Source organism: Culex pipiens, chromosome 3 (assembly GCF_016801865.2).
Source record: "Culex pipiens pallens isolate TS chromosome 3, TS_CPP_V2, whole genome shotgun sequence".
NCBI lineage: Eukaryota > Metazoa > Arthropoda > Insecta > Diptera > Culicidae > Culex > Culex pipiens.
The window spans coordinates 168,247,814-168,271,495 of NC_068939.1; the positions used below are offsets into that span (position 1 = coordinate 168,247,814).

General features: G+C 36.0%; 3 protein-coding genes across 4 annotated transcripts in view; 2 read left to right on the forward strand and 1 right to left on the reverse strand.

The window, feature by feature from the left end:
- Positions 1-1,642: 1,642 nt before the first annotated feature.
- LOC120425610 (zinc metalloproteinase nas-14-like) lies at positions 1,643-2,855 on the forward strand. Its single transcript, XM_039590192.2, has one exon. It carries the CDS (start codon positions 1,734-1,736, stop codon positions 2,517-2,519), a length of 786 nt encoding a protein of 261 aa, XP_039446126.1. The 5' UTR covers positions 1,643-1,733; the 3' UTR covers positions 2,520-2,855.
- On the reverse strand, positions 2,704-15,570 carry LOC120425609 (VPS35 endosomal protein sorting factor-like). The gene is made up of 6 exons (XM_039590191.2): positions 15,417-15,570; positions 15,260-15,350; positions 13,706-15,199; positions 10,361-10,674; positions 9,368-10,301; positions 2,704-2,843 (listed from the first exon to the last, which is right to left on the reverse strand). The coding sequence occupies exons 1-6, from the start codon at positions 15,428-15,430 to the stop codon at positions 2,739-2,741; spliced, it is 2,952 nt and encodes a 983-aa protein (XP_039446125.1). The 5' UTR covers positions 15,431-15,570; the 3' UTR covers positions 2,704-2,738.
- A 2,532-nt stretch (positions 15,571-18,102) lies between these two features.
- The window catches only part of LOC120431563 (SH3 domain-containing protein 19), a 39,897-nt gene continuing 34,317 nt past the window's right edge, over positions 18,103-23,682 (forward strand). The window contains exon 1 of one of the 2 annotated variants that reach the window (XM_052709860.1): positions 18,103-18,579. Coding sequence is in view for 1 of the 2 variants with exons in the window: in XM_052709859.1 (XP_052565819.1) it covers positions 18,576-18,583 (8 nt within the window). In the remaining variant the exon portion in view is untranslated. Of the gene's footprint in view, positions 18,584-23,682 lie in introns of both variants that reach the window. The other variant, XM_052709859.1, reaches the window with a different exon arrangement.

Here is a 23,682-nt window from a genome sequence, read left to right on the forward strand (position 1 = left end):
TCATGCGACCTATCTTTGGATAGGTAATTAAATGACCTTCCCACGAGCGTGTCTATTTTGGATAGCATTACCCTTTGAATGAGAGGAAGGCACCAACCACCTAAGGGTGGATTAAGTAACGTTTTTTTTCTCATGTTGCGTGTCATGTGTGAGTTTGACATGTTATTGACATGTTATTCTTGCATTTTTCTCGTCGATCTCCAGGATGCGCGCCAGCCAACTGATGTATTCTGAAATGAGTGTTTGTTTTGAAAGTTTTAATCGATGTGGTTGATGCATCGAACATTAAGGAAGACTTTCTTTCTGCTGTTTCGAGTTTCTGGTTCATGAGAAAAACCCGTTGTCATTTTGTTGGACGAAAATTATTGACGAGTCACTCAGCAAATGGCGGCCATCCAGTCAAGTACAGTACAATCAATTACGGAAGGCTTGGGAGGGACAAGTAATGGCTAACGGCTAACGTAAACTGTTTTTCCGAGGAGTGCTTGGTCCACGGTTGGCAAAATTTTACAAAGTGTATCAGACTTCCGGAAAGCAGCTTTTTGCTTGCGAGAAAAGTCATTCAATTTACCAGAGAACTTTTGATAATGTCCTTTGTGCTATGGGCATATGTTTTGAAAAATTTGGCCTAATTACAGGCTGCAGTTTTCCACAAAAAAAAAAACAAAAAAAAACACTTCAGTCAGCGGGAATTGAACCCAGTTCACGCAAAAATAAAACTGTTGCACACTGGGGGAAATGCACCTTAGCCCGCACGCTTATTGGAATGGTATAACGGGAGAAGGACTAAAGTCAATAAGAGCGTGCCTGGCTGAAATGTTTCCCGTATGGATGGGTTACTTTGTTGATAAACATCAAATGCTTTGAAGCACATTTTCAAGGTCGTAAATGGTGATTTAATGCCAGTTGTAATGCTGCAAAGTCTTGGTACTTTGAGGCATTCGCAAAGCTTATTTACTACTTCAAAACATTCGAGTGCTGATTTAGTACTGAATAAATACTTCAATTTAGTGCTTGTGGTTACTTGGGTTCTTCGTATGAAAAGCACATTCGACCTTTTATATGCGGGAGATATTTTTGTTTAAATTTATCTTTTTGGAAATTCTGCTCGAGTAGATCGTTAGTAGTGCGTTAGAAGAGTGCAACCGTGCCAAAAACTCAATTTTGGACAACTGGCGCTTACGACCTTTTGAAAACTAACCCGAGATATATATATTTCAGGAATGGACAATCAAACTGGATTTTTTTCTGTGCAAACGGCCTTCTACGAATAACAAAAATACACGGAAAGACACTGAGCAAAAGAGCAACTCTCGATTGCTGCAAGTATTTTTTAGAGAAATATCATGAAAGTTAAAACAGTGTCCGAGTTTTTGTCTTTTCCCTTAATTTTAATTAGATTTAAGGGAAGAAAGCTAACAAGATTTAATTTTTATTCCACAATATTAAGAAACTATGTCGAATGAAAAGTCTATTATAATTTTATGCATTCATTAAAAATTATGTGAACGGTTTAATTGCCTTTTTGTTAAAAAAGTTTCCAGAAAAAAAGCCGTTAGAGGGTTAATTCAAATGCCGTTTACCGTTCCGCTCGATAAAAAAATAATCTGCTCGCTACCGAACGGGAAGCATTTCGGTAATTTGAGCCGTTTGATAAACGTTGTACAAAATACCCACCGACGCACATTTTGCACACAGTTGTTATCGGAAAAAGCTCACTCATAAATTAGCATATGTTTTACGCGCGCCGCGTACAAATAGACCAGGTTGCACGCGTCGTCGTCTTTCAAGAAGCCATGTTCCTCGCGTTGGTCCTCATAACGTTTGCCGTAGTTCGCTGCGATTCTTCCTTTTACGAGTCCTACTTCAACGAACCAGTTGCACCGAATTCCCAAACCAGAAACGCCCTCCGCTTGGCCGCCTACAAATGGCCCAACGGAATCGTTCCGTTCACGTTCGATCCGGGCTGTGACCAACGCTACCGTACGGCCGTCCTGAACGCCATCAGCGTGCTCGAGCAGGCCGCCAGCTGCGTTCACTTTATCCCCAAAACCGACGACCAAACGGAGCACATTCGATTCGTGCGTTCGAATTCCGGCTGTGGCTCTTCGATAGGATATCGCGCTGGGCAGCGGGAACCGTTGGACGTTCTGCTGGACGATTTCTGTCTGGGGTTGGCCGGAGCCGTTCAGCACGAACTGCTGCACGTGCTAGGACTGTTTCACGAGCACACGCGACCCGACCGTGACGAGTACGTTGAAGTGCTGTGGGACAACATCGAGCCGGAGTTTCGACGGAACTTTGCACGGGGTACGGAGGACTACATGGAGACGTTTGGGCTGCCGTACGATTACGGCAGTGTGATGCACTATCCGACGTTTGCGTTTGCGCGACCGGGAACGAGCGTGACGATGGTTTCGAGGCAGAATCGGAGTGCTGAGTTGGGACAAACGGAGGGAGCTAGTGAGTTGGACTTGGAGAAGGTGCGGCGGATGTACGATTGTCCGCGGAGGAAGTGATATCTTGGTTGAGACAAAGAGCAAACATGGTTGTTTTACAATACTTTTAGAAGGAATGTTGTAGTAACAATAAATTATATATTGAGTAATGATTAAATATGAAAATATAGAACATGAGAAAAAAAAATATCGATTCACTTTTTAAAAAGTCCATAAACTAATACGCATCGCAAGTGAAAATTCTAGTACGGTTCTACGCGTCAACCGGAAATGGCATTCCTACAGTCTTGATTTCATCTTTTCCAGCAGCAGCTGGAGACAGTGCTTTTGAGACTTGAGCTGTGTTACCTCGGCCAGGTGTTCCGTGTAGGACAGGATGTTTTGCTGAAACAAAAATGATAAATGGGTATGATTGCATTTTCCGAAGGTCAACTTTTTTGGTATTGAACAATTTTCTCAAGAATTAGCAATTTTGTTGAATATTTTTCTATGTTTTGGTTTCTTCAACAAAATTGTTCATTTGGCAGTGTTGCCCATATTTCGAATGAAATAAAAACATATAAAACTTAAAATAACAAGCCATAGTTTCTACATTTTAATGCAAAGAGGGGTGATAACGGCAGTGTGGAAGTCATGACCAAGCTTGACCATCTATGATTTATTTTTTCGAAAAAATCATAAAATGTCCTTAAAAATTGGCTTGAAATACATTGAAGACTCTGTCAATGGTTGCTGAAATGTCGATTTTTACCGATGCGAGTTTGGAAAAATGTCAAACACAAAAAAGTGCGAGTTTGTTTGTTGGCCATAGTCTAATAGCGGTTTTGGCCCTTTTCAAATTAAGTGGTTTTGGCCCTTTTCAAATATTGAAATCGATTTAAGAGTTGATTGGAAGATTTTTCGTGTTTTCAGCGTAATTTTTTTTTGAGCGATATGTGCTCATTATTTTTCATGCTTCAGTCGATTGGAGGAAGTGAAAGCACGCGGATGCTGTGCAGGATTTTTGTTGAGAGATCAGTATTAGTTATTTTCCTGTAATGATTTGTGAGTTCAGTTTGAGCAGCCACAAAAAGTGTTATGCTCATTGTTTAGTATAACCAAAGAAGTCCTTTCTATATCATCGTTGATCGGGAGGCATGACGTCGTGTGAATTATTGTATTAAAATATGAAATGATGTTGAAGTGTTCAAAGTAAAATTACTGTAAAATGGTCCTTTCTATATTTTCGTTTAATGAAAGGCACGCTGACGGTTCAAGTCCTATGTGAAATCGTGGTGCAAAATTACACGTATTTAGTATTGAACTGTGCGTGAGTGTTTTGATATACAGAAAGACCTTCCCATAGCATCGTAGCTCAGGAGGCATCGAAATATTAATCCCGTTATTTTGTTTTATTTAATTTTTTTAAGCATTTTTAGATTTTTGTATTTAGAATATTTAAATACAGTACTTGTTCGGTAATGCTGCTCGCTAACTGGGCTGAACGAAAAATTACGAGGGGAACACCGATGCATATTTTTTTCCTGATGCAACATAAAAACAAATGTTACCCAAATTTGTTTACCATGCTTAATTCTTATTTTTCTCTGATTAAAACTTGAAATTTGTAGAATGCTTGAAAAAAGTTTTTTTAGTTGTTCAACGTGATTTTTGCATCTGAGCAGTTCTCTGGGATTTCGGTCATTCGATTTTTTTTTGTATTTTTTAATCCGACTGGAACTTTTTTGGTGCCTTTGGTATGCCCAAAGAAGCCATTTTGCATCATTAGTTTGTCCATATAACTTTCCATACAAATTTGGCAGCTGTCCATACAAAAATGATGTATGAAAATTCAAAAATCTGTATCTTTTGAAGGAATTTTTTGATCGATTTGGTGTCTTGGGCAAAGTTGTAGGTATGGATACGGACTACACTGGAAAAAAACAATACACGGTAAAAAAAATTTGGTGATTTTTTATTTAACTTTTTATCACTAAAACTTAATTTGCAAAAAAACACTATTTTGATTTTTTTTATTTTTTGATATGTTTTAGAGGACATAAAATGCCAACTTTTCAGAAATTTCCAGGTTGTGCAAAAAATCATTGACCGAGTTATGAATTTTTTAATCAAAACTGATTTTTTCAAAAAATCGAAATTTTGGTCCCAAAAAATTTTCAACTTAATTTTTCGATGTAAAATTGAATTTGCAATCAAAAAGTACTTTAGTGAAATTTTGATAAAGTGCACCGTTTTCAAGTTATAGCCATTTTTATGTAACTTTTTTCAAAATAGTCGCAGTTTTTAATTTTTTTAAATTAGTGCACATGTTTGCACACTTTTGGAAAAAATATTTTTGAAAAGCTGAGAAAATTCTCTATATATTGATTCTTCGGACTTTGTTGATACGACCTTTAGTTGCTGAGATAGGGGCAGGGGGGGGGGGGGCAGAATGGACCAGGGGGGCAGAATGGGTTACCCTTGGTTTTGGGTTTTAGTATGGATTTAGACCAATTGTAAGGCAAGGGTCTTATAAAGGACGTCAATTAACTTCACCATACCGAAAACGACGTTTGAATTCATTGTATTTTTCGAATTATGAGCAAAAATGTAAATTTATTAGAAAAACCACGCAAATGATGTTTATTTCGAGGTTTTTAAATAAGCTTTCTAAAAAGTTGGATTGTTTGAAAAAGTTTGCTCAATGCTTATAACGATACTAGATGTTACTACCAAGGTATACAAACAACAACGGAACCTTAAAATCATTTAGAGACTTGGTGGTGGAAGTGTTAAATTAAAATCCACTTGGGGGCAGAATGGACCACCCTTATCCTGCCTTATAAAAACAATCAAAAGTTATGAAATTTGGATTAAATGGATTATTTCACTCCTGGTAGCTTCACAAATCACGTTTAATGCAACATTAGTTGATTTGTTAGTTGTTTTGATGATTATTTGTAAAAATAGTGTCCTTTTTCAACATATTAACACTATTTTCAAAAATGTTTGTTTTGGTAAGTGACTATTTCTATTAAAGTGGTCTAACTTCATGGAAACTATGTTAGAAAGGTACCTTAAGTCATTTCTTATCTCCCTTCAACGTTGTATTAGACGAAATGGCTTGTTTTCTAAGGTGGCCCATTCTGCCCCGCAGGGTGGCCCATTCTGCCCCGCACCCTAGAAAAGTAGTCAAAAAAACTTTTTTCTTAAAGTGGCTCAAAAATAGTTTTAAGCTAAAAAATTTCATCAACCAAGTATACAACATTGAAGGGAACATCCCAAAGCATAAGTCTACTACACTGAATTCATAAGTTTTCATGTTTTTCCATGGTTTTTGGCGCATTTTACTTAGGCGGGCCATTCTGCCCCCCCTGCCCCTATTGCAATGCAAAGGTTTAAAAACAGGAAAATTGATGTTTTCCAAGTCTCACCCAAACAGCCCACCATTTTTCAATGTCGATATCTCAGCAACTGATGGTCCGATTTTCAAGGTTAAAATATGAAACATTTGTGAAATTTTCCGATCTTTTCGAAAACAATATTTTCAAAAAAATTAAACCAGGACTAACATTTCAGAAAGGCCAAACATTCAATATTATGCCCTTTTAAAATGTTAGTCTTGATTTGAAAATTTTAAAAATATTGTTTTCGAAAAGATCGAAAAATTTCACAAATGTTTCATATAATAACATTGAAAATCGCCTCATTAGTTGCTGAGATATCGACATTGAAAAATGGTGGGTTGTTTGGGTGAAACTTAGCAAACATCAATTTTCCTGTTTTTAAACCTTTGCATTGCAATATCTCAGCAACTAAAGGTCGTATCAACAAAGTCCGAAGAAGCAAAATATAGAGAATTTTCTCAACTTTTCAAAAATATTTTCGTTCAAAAGTGGGCAAACATGTGCACTAATTTAAAAAAATGAAAAACTGCGACTATTTTGAAAAAAGTTACATAAAAATTGCTATAACTTGAAAACGATGCACTTTTTCAAAATTTCACTAAAGTACTTTTTGATTGCAAATTCAATTTTGCATCGAAAAATTAAGTTGAAAAATTTTTGCGACCAAAATTTCGATTTTTTGAAAAAATCAGTATTGATTAAAAAATTCATAACTCGGTCAATGATTTTTTGCACAACCTGGAAATTTCTGAAAAGTTGGCATTTTATGTCCTCTAAAACATATCAAAAAATAAAAAAAAATAAAAATAGTGTTTTTTTGCAAATCAAGTTTTAGTGATAAAAAGTTAAATAAAAAAATCACCAAATTTTTTTTACCGTGTATTGTTTTTTTCCAGTGTAGTCCGTATCCATACCTACAACTTTGCCCAAGACACCAAATCGATCAAAAAATTCCTTCAAAAGATACAGATTTTTGAATTTCCACATATAATTTTTGTATGGACAGCTGCCAAATTTGTATGGAAGATTATATGGACAAACTAATGATGCAAAATGACTTCTTTGGGCATACCGAAGGCACCAAAAAAGTTTCAGCTGGATTAAAAAATACAAAAATTAAAATTAAAGAAAAAATACCGATTCCGTGGAGAACTGCTCATCTACACAGAAAAAAGTATGTAAATTTACACAGCACGTAATTACTGTTTCTTATGTAAACTCACTCAATGTAATGTTGAAATATGATGTAAAGAGTAAAAAGTCATGGAAATTACTCCAATGTAAATCTAAATCTAATGTAAATCATGAATCTAATGGAAACGTTGAGCATGGAAACTCAAATCTGATGAATTTCTACCCGTGTTCGGCTTCCTGTAAATTCCTATTTAATGTAAATCATATACCCAATGTATTTCTGCCAAACGTTGACTTCAAAACTACCCGAACTAAAAATAGTTATGTTTGGTTCTCTTTCTATCGCTCTCATACTTCGCTGGCTCACTGCCTGTGCCTCGACCTGAACAAGTTGATGCTTTAGCCGCTCGATTATAAAATGCGAAGATGGCTCAGTCGGCAGCGGGTAGCAGCAGTAACACCGAACATCCTACCCGTCGTCTGTTCGATTCCAGTCCAGCGTTATTCCACTTGACCGTCGACGAGAAAGCGTCCCCTACCTGTGAAACAACTTTTTAGAATCAGAATTTCCTTTTGCTGCCCGCTTCAATAATTTTAAAATAGAACATAGGCCACACCCTTTTCCTACTGCAATCCAAGTCGAGCTTCTCATTCCCATTGGCCAATCAGAATTAGTTGATTTAAAATAATGTAAATTCCAAAACTAATGTAAATTCCAAAACTAATGTAAATTTTCAAAACTAATGTAAATTTCCAATGAATCTAATGTAAATTTCCAATGGATCTAATGGAAATATACATCATTTATCATGATACCTTTTGGTACATGATAAATAATGTAAATTTACAGAAATATTTTTTTCTGTGTACCAACCCCTCGGTCATTTCGGTTTGTTTTGTTTTTTTGACGTTTGTCTGCTTTTTAACTGGGCTACGGCCCAGTTATTGAACGCCCAGTTACCGAACAACAACTGTATAAACATTGAAAAACAGAAACTGGTTGTTCAATTTTTGAAGTTATTTATAACAACTTTTATTTCTTTAGCTATATTTATTTAGGTTTATCTACCAATTTTTTACGGAGTTGGATATCAATTTTACAAAATTTCTTAAAGCTAGGGTTAGCGAAGGGGAGTAGCCAAATACTCGCGGCTTAATACAAAGCGGCTTCGCTAATTCGAATGAACGAATCCGAATTCGCTCATTGAAACGACAGACAGCTGTCAAAAGCTTGAAAGCACGTGTTCGGAAATTGTCGAATACGTTATGGGGTTGAAACGTGAACATAAGTTCACGTTTCAACTGGTTTTGACGGTTGAGTGCTTTTTCATTCGAATACGTTCGAAATAGCGAGCATTCGAATTAGCGGACAGTCAAAAATTAACGAATCCACTCTGTAATAAATTTCTTTTTTTTTTTCAAAAATTCTGAATGGTTTTATTTTTTTACATTTATTTTGAAATTTCGTTGGACTTTTTCATAGTTCTTTTTTTCAATAATTTGGGTAAGAAATTCAAATTATTTGAAATTTTGAAAAAGTCGGGAATTCTAGAATGGGATTTGAAATTCAATGATAACCTTGCAAAGTCCAACATGAAAAAAAACATATTTTCAAAATTTTCAGATCAGCGAAAAACCCACTTTTTATTTCTCAAAGATCGTATCTTGTAATATTGAAAGCATAACTTCACCATGTTTTGATACGTTATGTAAAATTTTACGAGGAATCCGATAAAAATATTTTCAGACATAGGCTCTTTGGTGCCGAGACCTTCAAAAGAGCATTTTAAATTTTTTTTCGATCTCTTAAAATGTCAGGCTAGATTTTTGAAACTTCTAACTATTTTCCCTTAAAAGCCTATCTTTGAGATTGCGTCCAAGAGAGCTAAAATCGGTTGAAATGGTGCGGAGTTATGATTTTTTTGAAAAATGTGGTTTTTGCGAAAATCGACGAAAATGACCACCCTAATGGCCAAACAAAAAAAAAAATACGGATCTTATTATTTCGGCCAAGGAACAACCAGATAAAATTTGAGCCCGATCGAGAGAGTTTTTTTCCGAACTATGCGACAACTACGGCAGTACCGTAAAAACATCCAAGAATTATATTAAACCTATGAAAAAAGCCAAGTTACGCAGCACAATCAAATCGAATCCGGATTCAGCAATCAAAACCGGGTCACCTATTTGCGACGCCAAAAAATGCATTTTACGTTTTTTACGCGCACGATTTGAACTTTGACCACTCCGCCAACTAGCTAAGGAAGGCCCAGAACGTCTCGCACTGATAAGCGCACCATTCATAAAAAAAATTCCCGAAGCATCTAAACACGCTTCCTTATCACAAAAAAAAAACCAAAAATAATCGCGCAAAATATGCACACTCACCAACTGTTTCGGGTCCAACGCGCTGCGATTCTTCACGGCCAGGTTCCACAGGTTGTAGGTGAGCGTGTACATCCGCTCGACGGTGAGATCGGCGCCGGTTACGATCTTCAGGAAGAGCTCCAGCGCAAGCTGCGACTGCGCCCGGATGGCGTTCGACTCGAGCAGTTGCTTTAGGATTTGGAGAACCTGGTCGCACACTTCGCAGCTAAGGCCGTTGACTTCGGCGAGGAATTTGGGGTCCGAGCCGTACAGTTCGTCGTTGGAGATGACGTTGACAATGTGGTATGGGTAGATTTCCTGGGAGGCGACCGAGAGATAGTCCAGGATGTGGAGGTAGAGGGAGGCGAGGGTTTGCGGGGATTGCGGGTCGAAGGGGTACTTTTTGATGACTTCGAGGAGGAGTCGCAGGAGGTAGAGGACGCCCTGGGTTGGGTTGTCCGGAACGATGACGAGGGTGGAGAGGAAGTTGACGAGGAAGGATTTGAGGAAGGGTTCGGTGGATGTGGGTTTGCCATCTTGCTCGTAGGTTTTTGGGAGTTCCGGGATGAGATTGAGGGCGGCTTCGAAGCAGGAGTCGGCTTGCTGGAGGCACACGTTTAGGAGTGCGACTTGGCCGGATTGGAGGTAGAGCTCCATGCGGGTGGTGACGTCGATGATGGATGGGATGGTGATGAAGCAGTACGCGGCGCAGGCCTTGACGAATGCTGCCGTTTTGTTGGTGTGCTGGCCTTTGACGATGCGCCTGGTGCTGGTGGAAAGGCGGTTGACGCTTTGAATTAGCGTGGAGTAGACGGCGTCCAGGTTGGAGAAGGCGGCACGTGCCTCAACGTAGAAGGACAGTTGCTGTTCGAAGTCTCGACCAAAGTCAACCTTGCGGATGAAGTGGCTGATAATATTACTGATTTGACGACGTTCATCTTCACTTGTAAGGGCACTGAAATAAATAACTATCGTTAGATTGAGTCCTTCTATTTTATTCAGAAGAAGACCCACTTGACGGAATCGTTCAGCACCTTGCTGATGTACATGAGCGCGTTCGTAATGACCGGATCGCTGATGCACCAATCGCCAGAGGTGGCCCTGTAGCTCGTGAGGATGCTCTTGCAAACGGTCAGCTTGACCGAGTCCTTCTGGAACAGGTCCAGCATCGGCAGAAAGTTGTCCAAAGCCAGCACGCCGTGAATGTCCTGCGTGTTGGACACGATCTTATCCACGATGACCTGCAGCTCGTGGTAGTGCCGCTCGTAGGACCGGTTCGGCGTCATGTGGTACAGGATGTCCCCCATCAGGGCGTTGACTTCGCGGAGCTGTTTCAAGGTGAGATTACTTTGAGTATGAAACTGCTGTGGGGATTATTGCACTTGATCGTAATACATATTTCGATCGTACATTCTCGATCAAAATATTTATTACGATCGTAATTTGTTAAGTCGTAAGTCGTAATTTTTCGATAGAAGATTCAGATCTTTCGATCGTAATTTTTCGATCTATCATCGACAAATTACGACTGACTATCGAAATGGATTGTTTAAATGTTTAAAAATAATTCAAAATTTCGAAAAGTTTAAATATTTAAAACAGATTCTAAATTTCACAAAATTAAAATATCTAAAACATATTTCAAATTTCAAAAATTCGAAAATTTCATAAAAAAAAAGTTTTTAAGGCTATTGCAAATTTTATTTCAAGTTTTTGCTCCCCCTCCATATTTTCGTCAAAAATCAAGGAGCAAAAAAAATGATTAGCTTAAGTTGACATTTTCATTGAAAAAACGATTATACAAAAAAATCGGTTGAAAGCTATTCAGAATGCATAGCAAAATGCTTAGTTATTTATTTTAAATCAAATAATAAGGGCTTATAAATTGTTTTAACAAATTTTGAATTTTGAGACCACAGACAAACAGGTTTTAGAAAATTTAGCTTTAAATTTTTTTATATGTTGCATTTTTTAACAGTAATTATTTGTAACTTTTTGCCGATTTTGTTTTTTTGAGAGTAAGCCCTGAAATTTAAAAAATATTTATTTTTTATTGTAAAAAAATAATTCAAAAATTCTAAAATTATAAAAATTTAAGATTCATAAATATAAAAATGTTAAAATTCTAAAATTAAAAATTTCAAAAATTCAAAGCATTCAATTTTTTAAGTAAAAAAATTCAATAATTCAATATTTTTAAAATTCTATAATTTTCAAGATCTTCAATTCTAAAATTCTAAATCTTCTCTTAGCAATTTCAAAAATTTTAACAATATCTCAGATTAGAAAAAAAAATCAAAATTTAAGAGCATAAAAAATTTTAAAAACAAAAATTTGAGTTAAAAGCAGTTGTTTGTTTGTTGTTAAAACATCCAAAATTTTAAATTTTTTTGCAAGTTTAAAAAAAAATCTGGGAGGTTAAAAAAATGTTTTTTGAAATTGATTTTAATTTTTAAGTTTTAAAAACATTAATAATTTCTAAAACCTATAAAAAATCATTTTGAAAATTTCAAAAAATTCTCAAAAACTTAAAGATTTAATAAAGTTATATTCTATTTTTAATTTTTTTTAATTATATTTTAAAAATATAATTTTGAACGATTTTTTAAATCTTTCCTTAATTTTTAAGTCCTTAAATATTTAAAATTTAGAAATTTCGATTTTTTTTATTTTTGAATTTAAAAATTATTGAATTTTTGAGTTCTTTTTTGAATTTTTTAATTGTAGAGTTTTTTATGTTTTTAAATTCTTAAATTCCTTAATTTTTGAACCCTTAAATTTCAGAATTTAAATTCTTTTTGAATTTTAAAATTTTAGAATTTAAGAATACAAAAAATAGGAAAAAAAATAATTTGTTTAAAATATTACCTTTTTTTTAATCTTTAAATTTTTGAATCTTTTTATCTGTTTAACACACATCATAATTGTAATAAATTTTTGATGTATTTTAGAATTTTAAAATTTTAGAATTTTAAAATTTCATAATTTTAAATTTAATAATTTTAGATTTTTAAATTTTAGATTGAAATTTAGGCATTTCGGAATTTTAGATTTTTTTTCAAGACCTCAAAAAATTCTAAAATTTTAAAGAATTTTTAACTTTAAAATTCTAAAATTTTTCAAATTATAAAATTATAAAAAAAATGAATAAAAGGTTAATTAAATAAATATTAAAATATTCAAATTTCAAAAATTTATAACAATTTTGATATGTACTAAAACAGATAAAAAGATTAAAAAAAATTCAAGATTAACAAAAGTAAATATTTTAAACAAATTATTTTTTTAAACATTTCGAAAATTTCTAATGTTTTGATTTGAATTAAATATTAATAAAACAAAAATTTTAAATAAAAAACATTTACATTTACATAAAAAAAAACAAAATAAAAAAACCAAAAGTCAAAATTTAAAAATTTAAATACTCAAAACTTTAAAAATTCAATAAAATAAATTAAAAACTTAAAAACTCCAAATTTTTAAGTCCTAAATTTTTAAAATCCTTTTTTGTATTCTAAAATTCTGAAATTGTAAAATTTTAAAATTCCAAAAATTCAAAAATTCTGAAATTCTAAATTCAAAAATTAAAACTTTCAGAATACTTAAAATCTAAAATTTTAAAATTCTTAAATTCTACAATTCTAAAACTCTACTAAAATAGTAAAAAATTCAAAATTTAAAAAATTCCAAAATTTCTAAATTAAAAAACTTAAGAAAGATAAAAAACAATAATCGTTTAAAATTTAGTTTTTCAATATAATTGTAAAAATATGCTTGAAAATAGAAAATAACTTTATTAAATCTTTAACGGTACACATCAACCATAGCTTTTGCACCCAGAATTCTGTTACAGACATTTTAGTATCTTCAAAACTACGGGAACTATCGATATATTTTTTTATTCATCCCCTAAATTACTGTCTTCGTAGTTATTTACAACAAAGTTTGACTATTTTTACAATCAGATTCTTGCAGGATTGGGTCCGTAAGTTTGACAATTTTGGAATAAGAAGACAACAACTTCCTTGGTTGCTGTGCACCCTTAAATAATCTTCAATTTTAAAAAAATATTTTTTTTTATAGCTTACAATTCTTCAAAATTTTTGATATTTTAAATGGACTTATCAAGACACCTTAGGAGGACAACCTATGGAATGTTAACATTAACCTTATCATGTTAACATTAAGTTGATTAATAATCTGTCACTGAATCCGCTTTGTAAATGCCGGCCCCGATAATCTTCAAGGGTGTTCCCCTCAGGAACAGGGAAAGATTTACTTTTTTACTTTAGATCGATATCTTACCATCCAGAAATATCGATAATCACCACGTATAACAAATCTACCATTGGAACTTACCCCAAAGTGCTGACTGGTGTACTGGGCCCACATCTCGGCGCACTGGATGTATTCCTCGACGTTGCCCATCGAGCTGATGACGCGCCAGGCGGCGTTCAGCACGGCGCCACGCTGCTCCGACGGCGGAGCCGTGTGCGTGAGGATACTTCCCAGCATTCGCAGCAGCTGTCCGCGCGAGAATCCCTCCACCGAAATGGTGGACAGAACCTCCACAAAGTGAACAGCTCGGAGCGCGATAAAGTCCGACCGGAAGGATTGCATAATGGACTGCATGAGCAGCGCAGGGTGTTTCTTTTCGCGACAACGCTTCAGGATGTCGTCCAGCTGGGCGTCCGTGCTTAGAATTGTGACGCCCTGCATGATCCAGTCTAAACCGGGGAGGAATAGTGACACGTACCCGTTGAGGGTGATCCGATGCTTGGCGATTTCAGCGCGGATTCCTCCATTTAGGATTGTGTGGTAAATGTCTAGAATGTCGTTCAGGTTCTCCTTGATGTACTCGCGATCGGTCGTGATGGCCATTCCCACCCGACAGAGATAGCATCGGGCGTAAACGGCTACAAGCGGGTCACCAATGCCACGAATCATGCGCGTCAGCCGCATCAAGATCGTTGAAAACTCGTTGGCCGTCAAAAAGCGATAACTCTTCAGGATGGCCATTTCCACGTACAGTCTCGGCAGCAGCTCGCGAATCGACGCAATTTTGTAGAACCAATTTTGGCACGTTTCTCGCGCCGACTCCGGCACCATGTCAGGCGTAAAGTTGTCCGGTAGTGGCCCAGGGTGCTTGCTTCCCGGTCGAACGTACTCTCCCTTCACAAGCAATCGCTCGTAAACGAGCTTTCCAAAGTTTTCCAAGATATCGGTGATCAGCACAAACTTTGAAGGATAGAACTGAATAACCGAGGTGTCCGCCAGCAGCTTTGAGCACTGAATCGCAATCTTGAGCGCCTTCACCCGTTGATCCGTGTTCCAGGCCTGCCCAAGCTCATGATTCAACTGCTCAATCTTCACCACGTACTCCTGCTGCGAAAGGTCCAACATTTGCCGCACGGTGCCTTCCTCAAACTCGTCCAGCTGCTCCAGCCTGTACTTCACCTTCTCCGACATGGTCGTCTGCGACTTAATCGTCTCGCCCCCGTTCAAGAAGCTCGTCACAATCGACAACTTCTCGTTCGTCGTGTACTTGTTCAATATCGCTCCCCGGCGAGCCCCCCACGGCTCAATCAACTCCATATCCAGCAGGCAGCTTACCTCCCGTGATTTCTTCTGCGACGCACTCGCCCCCAATTTCGCAACCGGCGACCCCCCATCAAATTCCGCTGCCATCTGCGACAACGGGTCCGAACCCTGCCGGGCAGCAAACGCACTCAGCGGGTCCGACCCATCCAGCGCCAAGCTGAGCGGATCCAGCGATAGCGTCGACGATGCCCCACTCGTACTTTCGCTAAGGCTGGCCAGCGCCTTCGCGCGGGTTCCCTTGCTCTCCAGCACCTATTTCGTAACGTTACACATTAAAACCCTAAAATTACACCAAAATCAAGAAACACTCACCGTTATCGAGGACTGCTTCAGCGGGTGGTCAAACACCTTAAACTGGTCCAGATAGCGCCGGCACTCGTCCTGGTTCCGGCGGACACATCTCCTTTGGGGTTGAAAATTAAAATTAGTTTGAGGAATCCTTACAATAACGATTCGGCAGACTGCTTACCATTCTGCGGACATCCTTTCGCGTTCGCGGCTCGATTTGTTCTAGATGGTTTTCTCCGAGCGATGGGTCGATTAATTAAGCGATTAAACGCTAATCTAGAAATATTTTTGGCAATTTTTTTGCTTCTAAACTTTTTTTTTGTTCCGGGCGGTCTCTGATAGTGGCGAGGAAGAAGACTGTCATTCAAAATAAAAACAAACTCAGGCAAAGGAAGTACTAGATTACTGCAGATTTTGGTGCGGAAAGCAAAAGTCTGCAGAAAAGCACATTTTAAGCAAAGCGACGCAAATGGGCCAAATCCAGCTAGTTCCAAACAAAATTAACGCCAAATGAAATTCTAGAGTTTTTTTAACAGGTCCTAGGGGAAATTCTCGTATGTTTGACTGGTTAAGCACTCGCTCCAAACTTCATCCAATTTGCTGATCTTCACTATTTAAACCACTAATTTTGCAAAACTTTTGATAGATACTTCACAGAGTAATCCAGAGGGACCAGTCCGAACTAAAGTCATCAAATTTTGTGGCTGCGTTACAGTTGTTGTTGTTGAACTTCGTAACGGTAGCAGGCGTTTCTATTCTCGATGCAGGCGTTACGAAAAAAATACAAACGATCTAGTAGCAACTTTTAGGTTTCCGTTGTCAACACAAACAAAATCAATTTTTTTTTTGAAACCAGCTCTGATGGTGAGTTGCTTTGCAGTAAATATATATTTTTTTCTAAATTGATTCAAATTCATCTTTCTAGGACACATGATAATCGTGATTTGTGCGACTCCTTTGCATTTTAAACGGAGATTCTGATGGTGGCAATGCCAAATCGAAGATCGACAGTCCGGAAAAGCTCCGCTAGAAAAAAAATGTTTATTTGTTTGTAAAGAGTGTACGCTGCCTAAAGAAAAGGGACAAGAAAATTTAAATTCGCAGCAGTGGTAGCGGAAGCGAGCCAGAGAGGAGCACGAAGAAAAGCCCAAAAATTGGTTGCCTTTCTTTTGTTCTGCTGTTCGAAAAGCAATTTCTTGACCCCTTTTTTTGGAGGTATGAGTGGCACTTTATGTTAAGAGTGGAAATAAAATATGAATGTGACTTTCATGGCTGCAAGTCCATGTGCTAAAAATTGTTTAATTTCAAAGATTTAAATTAAAAGAATGTGTTGAGATCCGAAGCCCCGACTCCGGTGGAGGCACGGGACCTTGTCATCTCCCCCCTCCACTTTCTAAATTTAGACCCTTTCCCTTAGCGAGATAGACTGCCTCCATGTGCCTCCACAAATGCCCCCTCATACTCAGTCGGATAACGCAATCTTGCTTCATATGACGCCCACTTTTTTAATAAAAATATTGATTCTTTGCAATGGGAAATAAATACTATTATTTTGTTGCTCCACATGACAAAGCCAGAGTCAAAGTTAAAAAAAAAACCAGCGCAAACATACCTACCTTTGAAAATTCTATGCAAGCTGTTATATTTTCATGAAAAGAAACTTACTTTCTTTAGAAGTTCAATGAAAACGGATTGAAAAACTCTGGAAACAGTGCGAGGGCAGCAACAAGAATTATAAATTTCAAATTTTCTTGTTGAGTTTGTTGATACGGCAACAACTGTCAAGAAGCTTGGAAACGTATCGCCTCGTATCCAGTGAACTGAGATTTAATGGTGTCCTACAGACAGTTTTCCTGAAGGGGGGATGTACCACGATGTACCGCGTAACGCAACCATAAATTAAAGGGCAGTGCGTCCTCTGGATTACTCTGTGGATACTTGCTTGCTCACTTCTTATTGAGCTTTTTATCACTCGATTTCAGTTAAAAACGCTTTTAAATAGCTTTAATTGAATGTCAAAGTTCTGACCTGCCAACATGAGGTAAGTTAAACAAAATGTTGCAAAATCAGTTTAAAAAATTCTAAATTGTTTTTTTTCGAAAATCCTGAAAAATCCTGGAAATTTAACAAATATAAAATTCTTAAAACTAAAAAACTCAAGAATTAAAAACGTAAATTCAAGAACTCAAAAATTAAACATTGAAAAATCTGAAATTTCAGAAGTTTTGAATTTCAAAGAAGTTTTGAAGTTTAGAAGTTTTGAATTTCAAAATAAAGAAGGGAATTATTTTAGAACACTCAAAAATTATAATCAAAGTACAAAAATTCAGATTAATTAATTTTTATTTATCCCGGGTTCAGTTCAGGAGGTCATTTTGAGCAACTTTTGTTCAACGAAAAACTTTACTTTTCTTGTTTTTTGTTTTTCCTGTTTATTTTTTTTTTTTGAAACAATCTACGTTTCAAAATTCAAATTAAACTGACTGGGATTGACCGTCTGTTTACTTTTCATCCTTGGCCCATTTATATTGCGCTGCTTGAACTTCCATAGAGTTATCTACGTGCGCATGTATTGCGTGTACGTATACGAAAAAGATTGAGGTTAAATTTTGTACCCGCCAGCAAAACAAATGGGGTGCTAGTGTGCGTGAGCTCGGGCTTAGATAACTCTATAGAGTTATCTACGTACGCATGTATTGCGTGTACGTACACGAAAAAGATTGAGGTTAAATTTTGTACCCGCCAGCAAAACAAATGGCGTGCTAGTGTGCGTGAGCACGGGCTTAGATAACTCTATTACAGAGATCTGCATTTGAGCCGACAACGCTGCTGTCAAACCGTCTGGCTCTCAAACCTTTCAGTTGAGTTTCATTGTTCGTCAGAAAATGGTGTGCGGGTCGTCGTTGCGGTCGTAAGAGTTTTTCGTCGGAATATCTCCAGGATTTTCTGCGACGTGCCTGCTCCCGTGCCCGTTTTGGGGGTGGTGTTCCGTGGTGTCTTGTGCTGGGCAGTGTCGGTGAATGGCAAGAATCATAATTTCAATAGAAGGAAAATTCCAGAGCCAGTGTGTTTGTTGAGTGTTCAAAGTGGTGAAGGGGAGCAGTAGATTTGGAATTTTTGGATAAACTTCGTCCAAGTCTCTGTGCGGTGTGGAGGAGAGCAACAGCCTGCCAGTGTTCAGTATTCCCGTGGAGCGAAACAGGAAGCAGCCTTTTGCCGTTCGGTCCCCGTGTGCCAGAGCGGGACGGCACACCACCCAGAGTTGCTGCGCTGCATGAGTGTGTTGGATTTCCTTCATCATCAACCGTCATCGTCATCATCGCAGTAGTCTGTTTGCCATATGAGTAGGTAAGTGTGTGTATGTTTGTGTGCGCTCTGTTGGACGAGAGATTCAACGGAACGTTCTTGAGCGCGTAGAGTCATCGTCGTCACGGCTTGCTTTGTCCACTCAACGGTGGTGCGGCGGCAAGACCCTGACAGTCAGTCAGTATTTCGTGTGCCCCAAGCAACGGGGCGCATCTTGGGGAGTGAGTTGGGTGGATTGCTTGGATCTATACGTCAGCCTCAGAACAATGGGCGCCGATGTATTTATCTCAGCGCGAGTGGCCGTTGATGGGTTCCAACACTAGATCAGGGTCGCATCTCGTCAAGTCAGTCACTCCCCCAAAGTTAAGTGCGAACACGGGGTAATCAACTTCAACGGGGTTCCTAGAAATTGGTCTGACCTTCGGGCTTTCAGTTATCATTTCGAATGGGATAGAACTACACTTTAAGAATGTAAGTTTCAACCCATGTTACGAGATTTGAACGAAATGTTTGTGTACAAATCAATTCTTTTAATTTTGAGAATACGTCTTCTGCATAATATTATTGATAGTTTTACATCCAAAAACTTTAGATATTGATCATAGTTCTATGTTCAATTTTTGTCCTTTTTAAATGGGATAAAAAGGACAAAAATTGAACATAGAACAATGATCAATATCTAAAGTTTTTGGATGTAAAATTACAAAAAAAAACGTAACTTAATCCACCATAGGGTGGTTGGTGCCTTCCTCACATTTAAAAGGTGCTATCCAAAATAGACACAAAAGGGCGATGTTTTTCAGTGTTTTATAAAAAAAAGTGTTTTATAAATTTGACTCATTATTCATACCACTAGATTGGATAGTCTTCATATTGCAGGGCACATATATGCTTACCCCTTATGATAGGGTAGCCAGATCCCCAATCCAATTCGTGCTTGTAGAAAAGGTCTTTTGATTACCTATCCAACGATATGTCGCATGAGAGATCCAGACAACGTTGTCATCAACATATCTGAGATCCGGCCTCCAAAAAGTGCATAAATAACACTTAAGTGCTTATAACTTTTGATAGGGTTGTCAGATCTTCAATGTCTTGGACGCATTGGAAAGGTCTTTCAAATACCTTTCTGAAAACGTATAACATGACAGGTTTTCTTACAAAAACCACCTTTTTTACAATCTTTTGAACTTTGGTCAAAATAGTTTTTTTAGCATAACTTTTGAAGTACTTAACTAAACTGCATAATTTTTAATAGCGACTTATGGGACCCCAAGACGGATTGAATGAGTCTCGAGATAATCGAGTGACAATTTTTTGATTAACATCCCACCACACACACAGACATTTGCTCAGAATTTGATTCTGAGTCGATAGGTATACATGAAGGTGGGTCTAGGAGGTCTAATTGAGAAGTTCATTTTTAGAGTGATTTTATAGCCTTTCCTTAGTAAGGTGAGGAAGGCAAAAAGGTCCGTTCTTACACTGAAAATTGCGAAAAACAAAAATATTAGATTGTCTTACTCTCTTCTTAAATGTCAGTGCAATTGGCTCCACCTACACACAAATGGCTTATATCTGGAGCAACATTTGAAAAGGGGGCATAAGCATTTTGACAGCCAGAACGAATTTGCAAATTCCAAGCCAACAAATAACTTTTTTTTTTACAAAATTCGAAATGTAAATCAGTAGCTGGCCTTCCCAGCTCACCTTTTTGATTTTTCAAACTATGTATTGAAATACAGTACTTCTCGAGTGAGTTTTCAGAAAGCCGTTAGAGACAGGGTGTCTTCCGATTCTAATATTCATATTTCTCCAAATTGTAACAAAATTTCATTTGTTTTTAGTTTGGGGCACCAGAAAAACGTGTAGATGAACAATCTTAAGCATTTTTGAATTTGATTTTTCGTAAGTAATTCAAATACCGAGGCTCTTACGGTTTTTGAAAATTAATCCGGGATTTTTACAAAAGATGATTCCTCGCTAACTTCTTGAAAAGGACATAGGAAACGTATGGCTCATTGGTAGGAACAGAATTACTAAACATTTTAGTAACTTTCATTAATTTTCTTGGTATATCAGGGGGGTTGCCTAGTTTAGCCTCTATACTATTAAATACAGGGGTGCCACTCAAGTCGGGAAACTGGAAAAGTCGGAAATTCGCCAAAATCCAGCAAAAATCGGGAAAAGTCGGGATTTTTTTTAATTTTTTGTCAAAAATCGGGAATCCCAAGCATACTTGTTTAAAAATTATTTTCTGACTCTTAAGTAAGATTGTAATATTTTGTACAATTTTCTAATTAAATTCATTCAATTCTTGTTTACTTTTGCAAAAGTTCCTTTAGAAAACACATGGCGCATTAGTTGTTTTGAAAAAATTAATCTAGAACTCTCGTGTTAGATTTCAAATGGTCCTAACCGCCAGTTGTAAACAAATCAGTTTTTCGATTGGTTCTCGTTCAAGTTACGAATTCTCAAGATCAAAAATGCTTTGAATTGATCATCTGCACGTCCTTTGATGACTTTCCACTGAAACACAATGAAAATTTGGTTTGTTTCAGAGAAAAATTCAAATTGGTGTCGTATTGCAAACTAACCAGACTGACTAACTCTTCTTTAGTAACTTACTTTCAATTTATTTGATAACGGACGGGATATTTAAGACAATAAAATTCCACAGATTTTCATAATATTTTTTCATGAATCAAAAGATTTTTAATAATTTTAGTTTATCAACTTAAGCTTGCAAAAAAGAAAGAAATTCCAAGCAATTTAGATCTATGTTATTGCAAAAATGTTAATAGAATTAGTCTCTTTAAACATTTTGAAAGAATAAGTGGTAAAACATGGAATCTTATACTGAAAACAAGACAAATCAACATTGATTCAAAAATTCAATATCGAAATTCAAAAAAATAAAATGGGAACCTGGTAAAAACATTGTCCTAAACACTGTCCTGAAATATTTGAAAGAGTAATAATAGTTATTATGTTTTATGCGTTCTTTGATTTAAAATTCAGTTAAGAACTAAATTTTAAATTCAATTATCTATAACTTTTTGTTATTTTCAGTTAAAGATGAATTGACTCGGAATCAAAATTGAAGTATTTTTTTGGGAATGTATTCTTAAGTTTCTATTTTTTCGAAAACTGTCAACAGCTTGATTTTTGAAAATTCATTTAGATTTTTCTTGTTGATGGCTAATATTTACTTTTTTTTATAAGGAGTTGTTTGTTTGAAATCATTCTTTGAATAAGAAATGGCTATTATTTGATTTTCTTGAAAAAGTCGGGAATTTGGTAATGGGATTTTAGTGGTCACCCTGATTATAATATAGAGCAGTTCTCTAGGATTTCGGTCATTCGATTTTTTTTGTATTTTTTAATCCGACTGAAACTTTTTTGGTGCCTTCGGTATGCCCAAAGAAGCCATTTTGCATCATTAGTTTGTCCATATAATTTTCCATACAAATTCGGCAGCTGTCCATACAAAAATGATGTATGAAAATTCAAAAATCTGTATCTTTTGAAGGAATTTTTTGATCGATTTGGTGTCTTCGGCAAAGTTGTAGGTATGGATACGGACTACACTGGAAAAAAATAATACACGGTAAAAAAAATTTGGTGATTTTTTTATTTAACTTTTTATCACTAAAACTTGATTTACAAAAAAACACTATTTTTAATTTTTTTTATTTTTTGATATGTTTTAGAAGGCATAAAATGCCAACTTTTCAGAAATTTCCAGGTTGTGCAAAAAATCACTGACCGAGTTATGAATTTTTTAATCAATACTGATTTTTTCAAAAAATCGAAATTTTGGTCGTAAAAATTTTTCAACTTCATTTTTCGATGTAAAATCAAATTTGCAATCAAAAAGTACTTTACTGAAATTTTGATAAAGTGCACCGTTTTCAAGTTATAGCCATATTTAAGTGACTTTTTTGAAAATAGTCGCAGTTTTTCATTTTTTTAAATTAGTGCACATGTTTGCCCAGTTTTGAAAAAAATATTTTTGAAAAGCTGAGAAAATTCTCTATATTTTGCTTATTTGGACTTTGTTGATACGACCTTTAGTTGCTGAGATATTGCAATGCAAAGGTTTAAAAACAGGAAAATTGATGTTTTCTAAGTTTCACCCAAACAACCCACCATTTTCTATCGTCAATATCTCAGCAACTAATGGTCCGATTTTCAATGTTAATATATGAAACATTTGTGAAATTTTCCGATCTCTTCGAAAAAAATATTTTTGGAATTTTCAAATCAAGACTAACATTTCACAAAGGCCAAACATTCAATATTACGCCCTTTTAAAATGTTTGTCTTGATTTGAAAATTCCAAAAATATTTTTTTCGAAAAGATCGGAAAATTTCACAATTGTTTCATATATTAACATTGAAAATCGGACCATTAGTTGCTGAGATATTGACGATAGAAAATGGTGGGTTGTTTGGGTGAAACTTAGAAAACATCAATTTTCCTGTTTTTAAACCTTTGCATTGCAATATCTCAGCAACTAAAGGTCGTATCAACATAGTCCGAATAAGCAAAATATAGAGAATTTTCTCAGCTTTTCAAAAATATTTTTTTCAAAACTGGGCAAACATGTGCACTAATTTAAAAAAATGAAAAACTGCGACTATTTTCAAAAAAGTCACTTAAATATGGCTATAACTTGAAAACGGTGCACTTTATCAAAATTTTAGTAAAGTACTTTTTGATTGCAAATTTGATTTTACATCGAAAAATGAAGTTGAAAAATTTTTACGACCAAAATTTCGATTTTTTGAAAAAATCAGTATTGATTAAAAAATTCATAACTCGGTCAGTGATTTTTTGCACAACCTGGAAATTTCTGAAAAGTTGGCATTTTATGTCTTCTAAAACATATCAAAAAATAAAAAAAATTAAAAATAGTGTTTTTTTGTAAATCAAGTTTTAGTGATAAAAAGTTAAATAAAAAAATCACCAAATTTTTTTTTACCGTGTATTATTTTTTCCAGTGTAGTCCGTATCCATACCTACAACTTTGCCGAAGACACCAAATCGATCAAAAAATTCCTTCAAAAGATACAGATTTTTGAATTTTCATACATCATTTTTGTATGGACAGCTGCCGAATTTGTATGGAAAATTA